The sequence below is a fragment of the Acanthaster planci genome, linkage group LG06 (assembly GCF_054643075.1).
Source record: "Acanthaster planci isolate LZ-2023a linkage group LG06, COTS_SCS, whole genome shotgun sequence".
In the NCBI taxonomy this organism is placed as follows: Eukaryota; Metazoa; Echinodermata; class Asteroidea; order Valvatida; family Acanthasteridae; genus Acanthaster; species Acanthaster planci.
This window is the reverse complement of record NC_141782.1, coordinates 15,101,344-15,116,268: the sequence shown is the minus strand read 5'-3', so window position 1 is coordinate 15,116,268 and position 14,925 is coordinate 15,101,344. Positions and strand designations below refer to the sequence as shown.

At 41.6% G+C, this 14,925-nt stretch overlaps 1 protein-coding gene across 2 annotated transcripts; it reads right to left on the bottom strand.

The window, feature by feature from the left end:
- Window positions 1-4,602: 4,602 nt before the first annotated feature.
- On the bottom strand, window positions 4,603-12,637 carry LOC147798865 (UDP-glucuronosyltransferase 2A2-like). 2 transcript variants are annotated; one of them, XM_087138510.1, is made up of 6 exons: window positions 12,509-12,637; window positions 11,862-12,026; window positions 10,299-11,071; window positions 9,830-10,052; window positions 8,116-8,341; window positions 4,603-6,998 (listed from the first exon to the last, which is right to left on the bottom strand). In XM_087138510.1, the coding sequence occupies exons 2-6, from the start codon at window positions 11,992-11,994 to the stop codon at window positions 6,719-6,721; spliced, it is 1,635 nt and encodes a 544-aa protein (XP_086994636.1). In that variant the 5' UTR covers window positions 11,995-12,026; window positions 12,509-12,637; the 3' UTR covers window positions 4,603-6,718. The 2 variants fall into 2 exon arrangements, with proteins under 2 accessions (XP_086994636.1, XP_086994637.1); XM_087138511.1 differs by lacking the exon at window positions 12,509-12,637 and having other exon boundaries at window positions 11,862-12,101.
- Window positions 12,638-14,925: the final 2,288 nt, after the last annotated feature.

The window sequence follows — 14,925 nt, the reverse complement described above, 5'->3', positions numbered from 1 at the left end:
GAGGCACTAATGTCTGCTGTGGACACCATGTGCTTTGTCACTGATGCTGAATGCCTGATGATGTAAACGGTCAAAAACTTTGGACTGATGTCATTGGACGCAATGTTGGGATAAATATAAATGCATGTCCTTATTTCGAAACACGGCAACCAGTGGTGCCATCACAATTACTGCTGAAAGGAGTCTAACAGGATAACAGCCATGCGTACTAAAGATACAACCACGGCCACCGTACACGCATGTATCTATCCTGCAAGCCTGGTTTCTGCAGACTACATAAAGTGTTGACTTATTTATTGTCCATTAGCGGCCTTCCCAAACAGATAATCGGGGGCCCGAGACTGTAACATTAAACTTGGCTCTGTCCCGTAATGATGACACCGCTGTCCGGGTGAAGCCTATGATTTGTGCATTGTTGGTCGTATAAATATCTGTCTGGTTGGATCCAGTGAACCCCTCAATAAGGTACGAGCACAGCCCGAATTAGCCCCAGACTGGGGCCACTCAGTCTGACTCCATCTGCATCTTAGGCCCCACAGCGGTCCATTCGAAAAGTGGGGAGTCAGCAAAAATGCCTTCTATGAAATCCCATTTACGTGCATGGATCACTGACCCCATCGAACCATCAATGTAATACTTTGAGCGACATATGCAGTAAGGTATGAGACGGAGAGAACCCCCCTTGCTTTGTGTTGGTCATTGTCTCGCAGGAATCTGGGGAATTCCTTTCAGACATCTTGGGGGATGTGTTAAGTAACAATAGTCTGGAATGTGTATAGGGATTGGACATGTGGTGGGGGGTACCCCTCGGTCTCATTTCTTGCTGGGTCATATGCAGCAAGGTATGAGACGGAGAGAACCCCCCCTGCTTTGTGTTGGTCATTGTCTCGCTGGAATCTGGGGGATCCCTTTCAGACATCTTTGGGGGCTGTGTTAAGTAACAATAGTCTGAAATGTGTATAGGGATTGGACATGTTGGGGGGTACCCCTCGGTCTCATTTCTTGCTGGGTATATGCACGGACGTGTATAATAAAATCTGGACTCGCAATGCCCTTAATCAGCTTATAGAGTCATTGAATCCACTCGCAGCCATTTTACCGAGCCGAATACAAAGCTTTCCTGGTAATGCCCGCCTTTGTTCTTCCTGACGTCAATAGTAGGGAGCCAACCCACGCCTTTGTATTCGGCTCGGTAAAATGGCCGCTGGTTGGCTTCTTTTTCATACAAAGGCGTTGCAAGTCCAGGTTTTTTTATATACGTCCGTGGGTATATGCTGGATATACCTAATCGCTGACCGATGCCAACAGAGTCGGGATCTATTTCGTCTGGGAACCAGACAGCGTTATAAACGGTGATCCCTTGGAGGTCAGAGCTGCTGTTTTATCAGCGACTGTGTGTCACTGGTAATGAAGAGGTATATCCATGAATACAATGAACGTGACGAAAACAACAGCCGTCGGATGTTTTCATGGTGCAAATCATCATCGTGCGGGATGGGGATGGGATGAGCCAATAGTGTGCTCTGTATTATGCCACTGTGGAGGACGAAAAGTGGCCATCTGATTTTCTGCTATCAGAGTAGTATAAAAGCAGATCTTATGTTCTGGTAACATGCAATTTCAACTTTTCTACTTTTCTGCCACCTCAAAAAGCATAACGAACATTGTTTGGTTATGCATTTTTCTATTTTTCTGCTTTTCTGCTTCAAAAAAGGCAGATTTTACTTTTTCTTTGTTCGCTGACGGCTGAAAAGCTGCCATCTGCTTTTCTCCTTCGAACAGGCAGAAATGAGGATCGAACGTTTGACAACACGACCGTGAATTCTATTTTTTCCCCCTTTTTTGAAACCGGAGGAGCAATTTCACATAGGCGGTCAAAAAGTGGCCATCTGCTTTTCTGCCTTCCAAGGGTCGTGAACGGGATCGTGAACCTCAGGTTGTGACTATTCCTTTCTTGGGGATTGAAGACGTATAAGCCAATAATTACAGTCCATCCTATCTTTTATAATGAAAGATTCACATGTTTTCCTTGGACCAAGCAAGCTTGTGTCTATAGCTGTATTTCTTTTGAGATGCTGTTTTCTCTGCCTCACAGGGACACTGATACTGCCGTATGGGATTGGTCCGGAGAAGACATGATTAAGCATTGGTTTCTATAACCTACAGGTTCACGACCCCATTCACTGCCCATTGAGGATTGAAAAACAGATGGCCACTTTTCGGCCACCGATGTAAAATTTGCTTTTCCGGTGTCACAAAAGCAGAAAAGTTGAATTCACGGTTGTCGTCAAAACATTCAATCCACATTCCTGCTTGTTTGACAGGTAAAAAGCAGCTGGCCACTTTTCGGCAATTTTCGGTAATCCACTGTCTTAGTCGCCAGCGGTCTGTCTCTGCTGTCGGCAAGCTCCACACATTTGCTAGAGATTTTGCTCTCGGGGCTTGATATTTATTTATTTATTCCATTTCTCTACCCAGGGTGTGTCCAAAAAGTTTCAAACTGGTTTCCATTGGGGCCCTGCGAACATAAATTAATAGAATAGCTAGAAACTCATGATGAAAAGTAAAATTGACAAATTTGCTTTTCTTGCTTGTTCACCGAGTGTCACATGGGAGCATTTTAGACTCCATAAACCGTGTGACATTTGACGGGCGACCAATTACAAGCAACAACGGAGGCCACGTATCTAGGGCCCTTGTGGCACTTATGATAACCTAAGTTTTACTACCAACGTTTTGCCCAGCATGGTACCTGAATGGGGGAGACGTCATGACTATGGGCTATTATGGGCGTGGCGACCTTGCTCCCGAGTACAGCTACATCTAGCTGTGTGCGTCAACAGATATGGTGTTTTCAGCACATCCAGCCGGATTGCAAGAGCCATTGAACGATAGCGAAAGAATGGGCTGAACATTATTTGCATTAAGGATTAATTAAATTGAATTCGTTATTTGCTGTGAGTTTGTGGTTTCACTAAACATGTTGGAGGACCGCTTTGTTTAGTGAGTCACCTAGCGCTTAAAGTGGCGCATTTTGCCTTCGTGGCTTATTTTGCCTGTGTGGCTCGTTTTGCCTTGTTGGCTCACTCTGCCTTTGTGGCATGTTCGCTGTGGAGTAGGGGTGTATTTTGTCGCAGTAGTATACACAGTTGGCCTTGGTGGCATATTCTGCCTGGTGGCATATTATTTTGCGCCCAGGTGACAATTTGTAATTTATTTTGACGATCTCTATATGTGTAATATTTTTTGTGTGAATACTTAATTGGCAACCTTGATGTAAGTTTGGATGTATTATGAATTGAGTTTCATGTCGTAATACTGGAGCTCCATGTCGTACACTGATTGATGTGAAAGTATTGGGAGTTTGTGATTGCAAGCCAGGTTCATTTTAATCTCTCGCAAACTGTGACTGGACGGATAGATTTTAACTATAAATAATTTAAACACTAAACACTTGTCAAATTTGTTTACTGACTGAGTTCTGACAATGAGCAAATTAAAAGAAAAATGAATACCCCCTCAAAAAAAAAAAACTAATCGAAATCACGTGCAAATTTGGTTGAACAGTGCAACATTTGAAACTCCTTTTTGAAATATTTCTCCAATTTCCCATAGGAAATTGCCGCAAAGGGTAATTTTCCAGACCCCCCCAATAGGCAATGTTTACGCCAAACACGCCACCAGTCGGTACTTCTAAGACACTAACTACGTCGTGCTGATACAGGGTACGTGACCGATTTCCTGGGATTACACGGACGAAGCCTTGGGCCAAGGGGCTGGAAAATGGCCCTGCCAAGGCGGAATGCCAGCACTTTTGTATAGCAAGCAACTCGTTCGAATGTTCTGAGTCCAGATACCGACAATCCACGATACAATGCCCGTCGTAAGCAGGACGCGTTTCCTTGGTGTACGTGGCCCAAATTGACTTAATCTAACAGGGTTGCCAAATCCGTGTAGTAAACTTCAAAATCATTCAGTTAATAAATACAATGCTTTCAGTGCCATGAAGTTGGTCCAAACTAAACAAAAAATCGCATCCGGTAATTGGCACAAATTCAGTTTGAGTATTCTGAAAGGTTGTGCACTTGAATAAATCTTAGAAAATTCCACATTAACATCGACATTTCTTTGTAATTGATACCGATTAGTCACTTTAGTATACGTATGCCAACAATACTCAAATCAAGCTTGATATTATAGCTTGTGGGGCATGTTACGAGATTTTTTGTGCATTTTCAAAATCTGGCCAATACGGAATTTGATTAATCATTTTAAGCCGGTAAATTAAATGAAGATTTCTTTCAGTGCACTAGAGTTAAAAATATATAATATTATATAACTTCTGAATATAACAGCATCAGATCGTAGCACAGAGAGTACAGCTTTGAAGGAATCTCAACGGTTGACAGCTCAAACTAGACAAGACTTCACCATGAATTAAATCAGAATATATTTGGGACACATATCTAGATTGGTCAATTCGCCAGTCAAACGTTCCTTACTCTTTAGCTTTTGAAGGACATTTCTGCGTACAGTAAACCTTTGTTTGAATGTTGAAATAACACTAAAGTAATACCAACAAGTAAGAAGTCTTCATTTTAAAATGTAGTTGCTTAACCAAAGAAACCTTGCTTCTTTTATTCAGAGATATAGGTCATCGTAGCATTTCGCTTTCAATAAGTGAATATTCAATATATTTAGTTTAACTTCGAACAAAATTGTTGCTCTCCTCCCCCCATAAAGTCTCAGTACCGCATACCTCAAGAAACTATTTTAGTCCTATGATTGTGTCGTGGTCTTGAGAAAGCTACGTTTGAATATCGACAAAATTGTGACATTTATTCCATTAATTAAATCTTAAATTAAATTTGTAAGTGTGTGTGTTATTCCATCGATAATTGTTTTGAAGCCATGCTTCTATTATAGTCCTAATGTCTTTTCTGAGAAATATGGGCCTAGGTTTATTGCCACTTGTTATTGAACTGAAAATGACTGTAGCGGCAATTTTTTGACGTTATGTAATCGTTGCTTGTTATTCTGCTTTTGCAGGATTTCCTATTGTGATTAACAATGCGAGGTTATTTTATTAGTAAAAAGGTTCCCCAAGTGAGTCTTTAGGGCGCCCTCTATTAATGTATAACTTTTTAGGTCAAAGGTGCAAAATACCTCATGATTTCGATGTTTCACAATTTAATTCCAATGTACCGTAACTTTCCCAAAATCATTATAAGATTAACAAGGTTATACGGTCCCAATTCAATTGATATTTGGTTCAAAACAATCGGTAAGTTTGGAGATTTGGTGGAAATTTATGATGAGTATGAGGGATTTATGAGTAAATTTGGCAGCTTTGAGTGAAGGGTTTTATGTGCTTGGTGGTTGACGACTTTAGTTGGACACGGTACGATATGGCATCAGAAGCAAGATGCAAACTGTATTTATTTCTATAGGGCAATGAAATTGTTTCTCATGATTGTTTCAATGTTTATCATTGCAGTGAACCACCACCACAACCACCAACTGTAACCACCAACTATACTAAACAGCAATAGTACAAACAACTTCATCTTTGTGCATATCATTAAGCTGTGCTTGTCATCAATCATTAAACTGAATAAATTAATGTCTGTCTCATGTTACGTATAACTTCAATTGATCATGGTGCGTTCACGATGGGACCACATCCTATTATGTAGCAGGCATTTCTAAGGCTACAATGAATATATACAATGAATTTATACAATGAATATATATGGAAACCTCAGGTTTCCATATATATTCATTTTTGTGGTTTAAAGTTAAAATTGATTTGACTCACTCGCCAGGCACGCTGATGGCCACAACCTTGCACCACCTCAACGCAGTTCTAAATTATAAGGCTTTAATTCCCTATTCATTCTAACATATAAATATGGGACATTTGTTTTTTATTCAAGTTAAATTTTGTTAGTCTTTTATTTGTTTTAATTGTACAAACGCAATATGTATTGATAAATATCGACCAAAACAGATATGATCGATATCTGAAGATGTCCATCCCCGACAAGGTTTCATCATTTAAATTCTTAAAAAGTATTCGTCGATCAGAATATCCAAAGAAGCAGTTTACTTTTACTTTTAATCGTGCAAACGCAGTATGTATCGATAAAATATCGATAAAAACAAAAGAAAAATCGATAGGCCTGTGTTAAATTGCCCACCCAGACAAAATGTCGTCAATCAAATTCTTCAAAGTATGACCTCATTTCTCCGAACATGCAAAAAACATTATATATCCCCAAAAAACCAAGGTTCATCACTCTGGCTGCGGGCTACGGTCCTAAATGTTGAAACAATGTCAGAAACAAATAGGTAAACCTGCCACAAAATGTCACATTGTCACCATTTATACTTAAACCCGAAGTATTCCATGTATACATACCACTGAAAAGCCCCGTTTCTGCTGAATTCAAACCAATGTCTCAATTTTTGAACATTCCAAATTTCAGCTCATTTTGTGTGACAGGTCACATATAAATGTCAGCCCCAAAACAGCACTGCTTTGATTGTGATAGATAAGGACTGACCTGGAAAGAACTCTGAAACAGACTGCAAGCAGTATGTGGTTTGTGGGGAAGTAGTGGGAATCACTGGTCCTGAGCAGTGAACGGTGCTTCATAATTACAACATGTGCTAATTGACATTTCGTGGCGTTTATTCGGTGGAAATGCTTATGGCATCATTTGCGTGTATTATACTGCTGTCCTGCTGATTTAGCACGGCAACACAATGCTGATAAACAGAAACGTACGCCCCAGATGAAGAGCACGAATGAAATGGCTAACACACCCGCTACATCCAGCATGTGATACTGAATCCATGACAGCTCTCTGCCCTTCGTCCGTAGGTGCTCGGCACCGTGGTTGAGAACGTGGTTGACCCAGAAAGAGGCCCTTTCCATTGGCTTTTGCGGCTGGGCCCTGTACCTCTCTGATGCTGCCACTGCGTGACGTTTGTAGCTGTTTTAAAGATGAAAATTTCAGAGCACGGTTTGCAGTTTGGTTTGAAACTTGCCAACTTGTATTTTAAAGATTAAATTTGACTCTTTCTGCATATTGCAAAAGTAATTAATTCCTTTGTCATGTGAATGTCCGCAAAAACCTAAACATGACAGAAAAACACGTCAAAAATGGTTTGTTTGGGCAAAGTTTGGTTTCTTCAAAGGTTCTCAAATGTCGACGTGGAAGTTCTTTAACCGTTGAAATGTAAGCTGCGGTGACAGTGAAAAAGCAATAAGCACGAACACGCAACTTGCTCTAAAGCATTTATCATCTGTCATTGCTATAGGTGCATTTTGTTCTTGTGGACAATCGATGTGAATATATGCACATTGTGCTTGACATCTGTCGACCATGAGTGCACCTTATAATTGGTTGGCGACAAGGCAGTTCATAATATCTGCGCCCTTCCTAGTAGTCCTGCAGAGAAATCAACCATATAGAGTGCCCAAGGGATTACGTCTAGCACACCTATGTGTACGTGTAGCGCGAGAACCAGCGCATTAATTAGGCGCCTTTTCATGTATACTTGCGTCAACACTTGTGCCAAGCCTTGCGTGTCCGTCAAAATCGCTCCTGGAGCGATTTTGACGGCTAAACGCAACGTACACATGTGTAATGTTAATGGAGTCAATTTTTGTCTGTGAAAGTGAAACACATGAACGTATCATGTACGTAACGCAGCCAAAAACGTACAAAATAATTGTGTAAAGGCTCCCTTAACCTGGTTCCAAATGACGTCACACTTCGTACTCTACCTGGTTCTTAAGTGAGTTCGTTACAAAAGCGGACGCGTCATGATTTGCAGGCTCCCATTTTGGCAATCGCTGAAGTTGCTCGTTAACTTCCACTTCCATGGTTCCATGTAAACGGCGATCAATGCATGTAACCCTATGTGCTCTGCATGTGCAATGGGCGTGGTTTAAACTGAAGTGACGTCACACTTACGAACCGGATAGCCAATTGCCGAAGTGTGCGTGTGTGCTCAAGTTGAGACAGCTGCGTGAGTGTATTGTGCCCCTCGGAATGGCGTATCATTTGTCTATAGCATCTGAAGTTGACTACATGTATTAATTACCTCGGATTAGATACCACTTTCATGATGAGCTGGTACAGCGTATCACTGTTGACCTCACGTATTCCGCCTTTCACGTACTCTGCCATACCGAGGCTCCACAGACGCAGGAGGTTGTCGACCTGATCCGCAAATAATGGTATCCCCACCACTGGTACGCCGTGGTAGATGGCCTCGAAGGCGCCGTTGATTCCTCCATGATAAATGAACAACTTGGTTTTGTTATGCCCTTGTTTGGGAAAAAAGGGAAGGCTTTTTAATGAATGGTCATCTTACGAACAATTTTTGTATACAGGGAGTGGAGATGACTTTATTGACACGTCGATGCCGATGGCAGCATTTATGGTACACTAGAGTCTTGCAGTCGTAATGATCATGTTTTGACGGCGGTGGTGCATCCCTATATAAACATGGAATTGGAACGCCATCACTCAAAATATTCCGATTTGCCGAGCAAAAATGGGAGACTTCATTCACGAAATGCATTTTTCTGCACGAACGGCTGAAATTATTTTGGTTCATGTCCTAAATCGAGCCGTTCCAACCGTCGTCGCTGTTTAACTGCTCCTTTTTTCGAGTAATTTTTATTTTCCAAGACTCAGCGTTGCAGTTTCGAATGGCATAACCAAGTCCGTGCTTTGGTTCCAAGTGAGCCGAGACCAATCGCAGTGGCAGTCGAAATGGTTCCAAGTAGGTTGATTGGGTTCAGTTGCGTTACTCAAAAGGAGTTCTTTTTGGTTTTACTAATGTTGGGAACAGTGCCTGCGTAAGGGCGCCATCATTCTTCCAATACTTCTTTTACATATTTAAGTTACAGAGGTAACATGATGTTTACTTTTGGCGCTTTCCGTCTACGTAACGTGGTCCCTTTCTGCCGCACCAAATTCTCTCTATAGTTTCCTGCGATTTTGTAGAGAGCGTGGCTCCGGCCATGCTCCTAATGTAACTCACGGAGAAGAGTATCTCCTTCAGAAATTGTTGTAGGTATATTTTGTATGATCATTTCTCAAAGACGACTGTTAATTGTACAGTGTAGGTCTATTGCATTATATCATCTCTTGCCGTGCCATCCTGCTATTTGTGCACTTACTTCTATTTGAGAATAAATCGTGGTTAAAAGAGATTCATGTCATTTGAGTAGGCTTGTATCTGTTTCTTGGGCATATTGAGAGTGCTCGTCCACTTTAATTAGGGGACCCTTCCTCCTTCCTCCTACCGTCCCACTGACCTAGGGCTGGTCTGCTATAGTAATTTAATTGGTCACAGAGAAAAGGGGTTATCATCTACTGAGTGACAAACGATGAGCTTAATTTCAGTATATTCGGATGGAATCAGGTGGATGTGTTAACCATGGATGCATCCATTTTCCAATAACAATTCTCCTTGTCTGAGCTGAACTTATTGTAGAGAGAGAGTTGGAACCAAAATGGAAGACTATGCGTCGGTGAACGTGTTTAAAAAAAGTGCACACGATAGCTGTACTGCACATTGAACAGCCATTTTGGTTTCAAAGTCTGCAGTTGGTGCTACTGTCTATATTGTGCTGCTCTAGTGTCAGAGATCTGAAGGGCAACCTCTTCCCCCCGGAGTTGGGTGCAAACGACCCCCAAATATGGGAAGAACAGTAAACTGGATAGGGTCGATCTAGCCTTGCAGGCCCACCTTAATCCCAACCAACCCGAACCCATTTAACGGTTGGATATGCATTGCACTTTACCTAGTAAATCTCCCTGAGGCAGCCAGCCAGCCAACAGCGTGTTGTTGCCCAGAGTTGACGGTCTCCGCTGCCCAACGAACTTCCAGATGACACGCAGCGGCACCCTGGCCAGGGCAGTGGCGATCATGTCCGCCATTTTGTCGTCCATGAAGTTCGTCAAGGTGCTGACGGAGAACACAACAACACCGTCGTCTCCCGAACCTTGTACAAACTCTTCGAAATCCTTGCCAAGGAATGGTGTTGGAAAGATAATAAATACGGTATAGTTATTTTCTCTCTGGCTTTTTCCCTTTTCTTCTCTTTCAAGGCCAGAGCAGTTGGGCATGTAAATGAAAATTTCTTGGCGCAGGTCGCCATTTAGCGTTTGACTTGGGATTGTTCCTGGTTTGAATTACGTGTGCTTTAAATAGCCGAACTCAAATTGCTTTTCCATTTTCATTACTTATCTATCAAAATATATGCAACTTACCGGAGTTAACGGTTTGGCGGATCTCACAGTCACACCACCTGCAAAAATCACGTTGGGCTGCGTGGGACGAGGGTATTCTAGAATGAAATCCCAGTTCATGATGAAGAGGGCCGAGTTCCGCCAAATTCCAAGCATCGAAGTCTCTTTTCGATATCCCATCTCCTTCCTCTGGGCATCTGTCCAATAATGCCTGCCAATGTCGTACACGATAACAGACAGCGCGTGCATTATGACGTTCTTTACGCGTTGCAGGTAGGTCATCGAGTCCGTGAAGTGCGTGAGGTATTCCGGGACGTAACTTAGCGGGGAAGGGGTGTTAGACCAACGGGTGTAAAGCGTACCCAGGGGCCCACCGGCGGCAATGTTCACGTACGGTACATCAAGAACATCGTGTGCCATGATCGAGCAAATGGGTGACACCAGGTCGCATACTACGAGGTCGTACTTGGCTGCTTTCAACGACGGAATCAGATACTCGGGAGAGAGGAAGGCTGTGATCATAGTCTGACTCATATTTGACATGATATTTATTTCTGGGTCATCTAGAAGGCCTAACCAAAGCTTAGCACCCCATAAGAAGGACGACATCTCTCCTGTGAGGGTCTTACGGGCGAAGTAATGGAACAACCTATCTGATTCTTCGGCGGAAATCGCACATGGAATGCTTTGAACATTTAAGATTGCTTCCGGCCTCTTGCCATTGTATATTCTATTCCACATACAATCGCCTACCAGCATCGAGATGTTATGGCCTTTCTCAGCAAGCTCCTTACCTAGGCGAAACAGTCATCATTAATATCATCAGAATCTTTATTTAGGCCTATACCAGGCTTTTTACGCACATAAACAAAATAAATCAGCATATTATGCGGAAAGAAGCGCCCAGATGTAATTTTTTACCCAACACGCTGGGAAAACTCCATAGTCGCAGCTGTTCAGGATACGTTTTTCAAAAGGGGGCGATAGGGGAAGCTTTCACGAGGCGTGAAGACTAGTCTCCTCTCAACACTGACAATAAAACCACTTTCTCATAGGAATTTGTGGTAATCCCAGAGAGCTGTGTAATGAAAACACGCTTCAAGATGGCTGGAATATTTGATACTGTGGCAGTGTCCAAAACTGGCTTCCAGAGCTACGGTTAGGTCTATTGTCAGCGCGTCTCCACATACTTTCAATGGAGTGAAGACCTAGACCTAGCTCTAGACAACAGACTCGGATGCAGCCTATGATGAGAGTAATGTTACTGTTAATACTGTGAAATTCTAAAATTACACTGATACCATGTAGGCCTACTGTGATTTGGGGCTTGTGCATTTTTCTACAGCGCCATAGTCACACTTTTACTCTCGAGTGCCTGCTCACGTCGAGCAATTTTGCCCTTGGGCTGCGTTTGCATGTGTCTAATGTCTGGTAGTGTATTGACCTATCTTCCGCCTTGCATGAACCACGTCATGGACTCATCACCGCTTGATCAGGAGTGTGTTCTTGCTTATTTGCGCGCAAGTTATACTCCTGCTGTTTCTAAACTAAGGAGAATACCATGAAGAATTTCTGAACTCTTACCTAAACGACACAGATACAGGTAATGGCTTCCACCAATGAACGAGTCCATTATTAAAATTTTCCTCCCGTCTGCAGTTGACAGGTGTGCGAAGATCATTACGACCGCCGAGTAGATTACTAATAGATGTTTCATGATTTTCTCGGAATAGCACCCAATAACCCTAGCTGTCACAGGGAATGAACAAGATCTTATAGGATTAGCTTAATAGGAGTGGCGGGGATTCGACGGGGACAGCACATTTTGCAAATGGAACCAAAATGATAGGAAAGATTTCTGTCGAAATAAAGGTCCCAGGCAGCAAGAAAGTAACATTTATATCTGTTGTAATACAAACTCATGTTGCTGGTATATATGCCTACTGTTTCTTTTAATGACTGATTTCTATTCACACCCCGTGCAACAAAAGCACTGGCGTGGAGGCAGCAGTAATGCAAACCCTTTATTCGATATTCTGTGATGTTCAATGTTTGGCAGCCAGGCAGTCACCAGAATCGACTTCCGTTCTCAATTTCAAGCAAATTTTTTGCCATTATGTGACAGTTGCCCTTGTCTTGCTAAGACCACGCCTTAATTGAATTGGATATTTTTTTTATTTTTGAAATCTTACAATTTAATTAATGTAAAACAGAATTCAAAGTAAACTTACCCTGTGCTACTGACCAACTCGATCTTGTGTACTTCGTATTTCTGCAGTACACACACTTCACTGCTTATGAAGCCCAATAACACCAAATTAACACTCTTGCTGGCAAGCATTACCGTGGTACTATGCACGGTGCGCGCGCCGATCATGTCGTAACAACATGTTGACATAATAATCCAACTTCGCTCGTCGTCCAGCGCCCGAACAGGGCGATGGGAAGGTTTGATGGCATTGCACATATTTTAGTGAAGGAAATACGTCACACGCAGTCACAGCTAATGACGCGCAGAGAATTGCGGGTAAATTTCTGCCAAGTGCGCGAGCTCGCTCAATATGACTGTCATCAATTCGATATAATTCCTTTTTCTTCCTCATTGCTGTAACTTTAATATTCTCACTACACTTTATTAGTTCATTCAAAATTGATCAAGAAAACCAATGATTTGAAATGTATCGCCAAAAGACACCTGACCAGTGATACTTAGTAAGAAGATAAATTACCGTGGTTGTACCAAGGCCATGTTTTCACGATACAAGCTGACATGTCGCTCATCAAAGCATTGCCATTGGCTAACCAAAAATTTCAAATAACCTTCATTCACGGAAAGTGATAACCTCGCGGTTGGGAGTTGTGCATAGTTGCCAATCACAATGCATAGTCATCAGACTTTCCCAGTGCCTTGTTCGGGCGCTGGGCGACGAGCGCAAACTCCAGCTAGGCTCAAGCATTCAATTGAAGGACTGCAGTATATGTTATGCTTAACAGAATTTTGGGAAGAAAAATAGGTGAAAAATAAAACTTTGAATATTTGCCCATCCGTTCAACTGTTGGGGAGTTTTGCGCAAGGAAAAAAATCTGATTTTAAGAAGTAGAGGTGGGACAGCAATTAAATCTTCAGCAATGCCGATTATTTTATTTCTTTTTATATCATCTATTTTAAAATACATTGTAATTACAGGTTATATAATGAATTATATGCTTAACTGCCCTACATTCACTTAAGGAAGTGAAAATTAGGAAAAAGTCTGGTTATGATTTTTTTTTTAATTTACACCATTAAAATTCCCTGCGAAGAGCGACTAGCCTCAGTTGCTGAGTCTGTGTTGCTTATTTCTTAATTGGAAACATTTACTGCCAAATGCAATCACCTCCCACCTGATCTTACCTCTATACATGCCTAACAACCTGCTTTGGTCACCTTTAACGTCAGGGTTTACCCTGAGCCAGGAAAACAAATTCAAGCCTGCACTAGTTCAAAAGAGCCTGAAGGTTGGCCCCTGATGACGCACTTCCGGAACCCTTGGATAGGAAAAATAACGCCCAAAGATTTTAGAATTTGTACTATTTTTTCGTCCAGTTACTTCTTTAAAAAGTCCAACTCAGAAAAGGGGCTTTGGAAAATATTTGCTAGTATATCAATTTAAAACCTAAAGAGGATCCGAATATCCTGCCATAAATTGACCCATCACTTCCGAAAATCTAAAATACATGAAGAGCAGTGCAACAAGGCAGTCTCGTACGCAGATGGACATTTACGGTTTGACATTTTATACTAGTCCGTCGGTAAAAGCCGAAGTAAAAACAGATCAAAATATGTTACACAGTCTTATAATTAATAAGAAATAAACTTAAAGCAATATTCTACTTCAATTATGAAAGATTCTAATCTTTTATTTAACCTTTGCTGACAACAACTGTGCGATGTCAACAACTCAACGGAATCTGGAACTCATCGACTGCAAGTAGGTAAATCTTTGCAACGTTGTACAATCTCCTTTTCACGTATATAAGCACGGGCAGTGAAAACAAACGTGCATGAACATGGAGACCTGGGTACGATACCGCCGGACGTGAGAGGTCGTTAAATAAAGAACATTCGTCTTTTACCCATCTCCATGTAACTTTTCCTAAATGTTACTTGAGGATGACGAAGGTAAAATTCCAACATGGGTGTTTCATGGGGTGGTTTCAGTTAAGAATTATTCTTCCAAAATTATCGAACGTGATAGACGGCCCAAATGTAAAATTTCTATACGAGAGGGTTCTGGAAGCTCGCTGCGCATGCGTGACCTTTTACTTTCGGGCTCTTTTGCCAAAAAATTAAGTTACTCAGTGAACCCTATCGTATTTACCTTTTAACTAGTGACAACAGTTTGGACCAAAATCCTACATGATTGTCTACAGTCTAAGAGAACATAATATCTTTTTCTTGAATTTGTAATGAATCTTTCCGAATGCAACGGCAAAAACAGGTCGTAGCATATGGACGTGTAAGTGAAGACCAAAAACTGTGAAAATAAACAACTGGGACACTCTATACATTATTTTGTAGATCGACATACACAAACAGCAAAATATATCTGTAGGGGTTCAAAAGTGTAGCATAAAATAGTAAAATTTTAACTACTTGATTCACTTG

Coding starts and splice junctions, on each gene's coding strand:
- LOC147798865 (XM_087138510.1), bottom strand. CDS start 11,994: ATGAAACATCTATTAGTAATCTACTCGGCGGTCGTAATGATCTTCGCA. Junction 10,053..10,298: donor CCGCCAAACCGTTAACTCCG/GTAAGTTGCATA, acceptor TTCCTTGGCAAG/GATTTCGAAGAGTTTGTACA. Junction 8,342..9,829: donor GCCTCAGGGAGATTTACTAG/GTAAAGTGCAAT, acceptor TTCCCAAACAAG/GGCATAACAAAACCAAGTTG.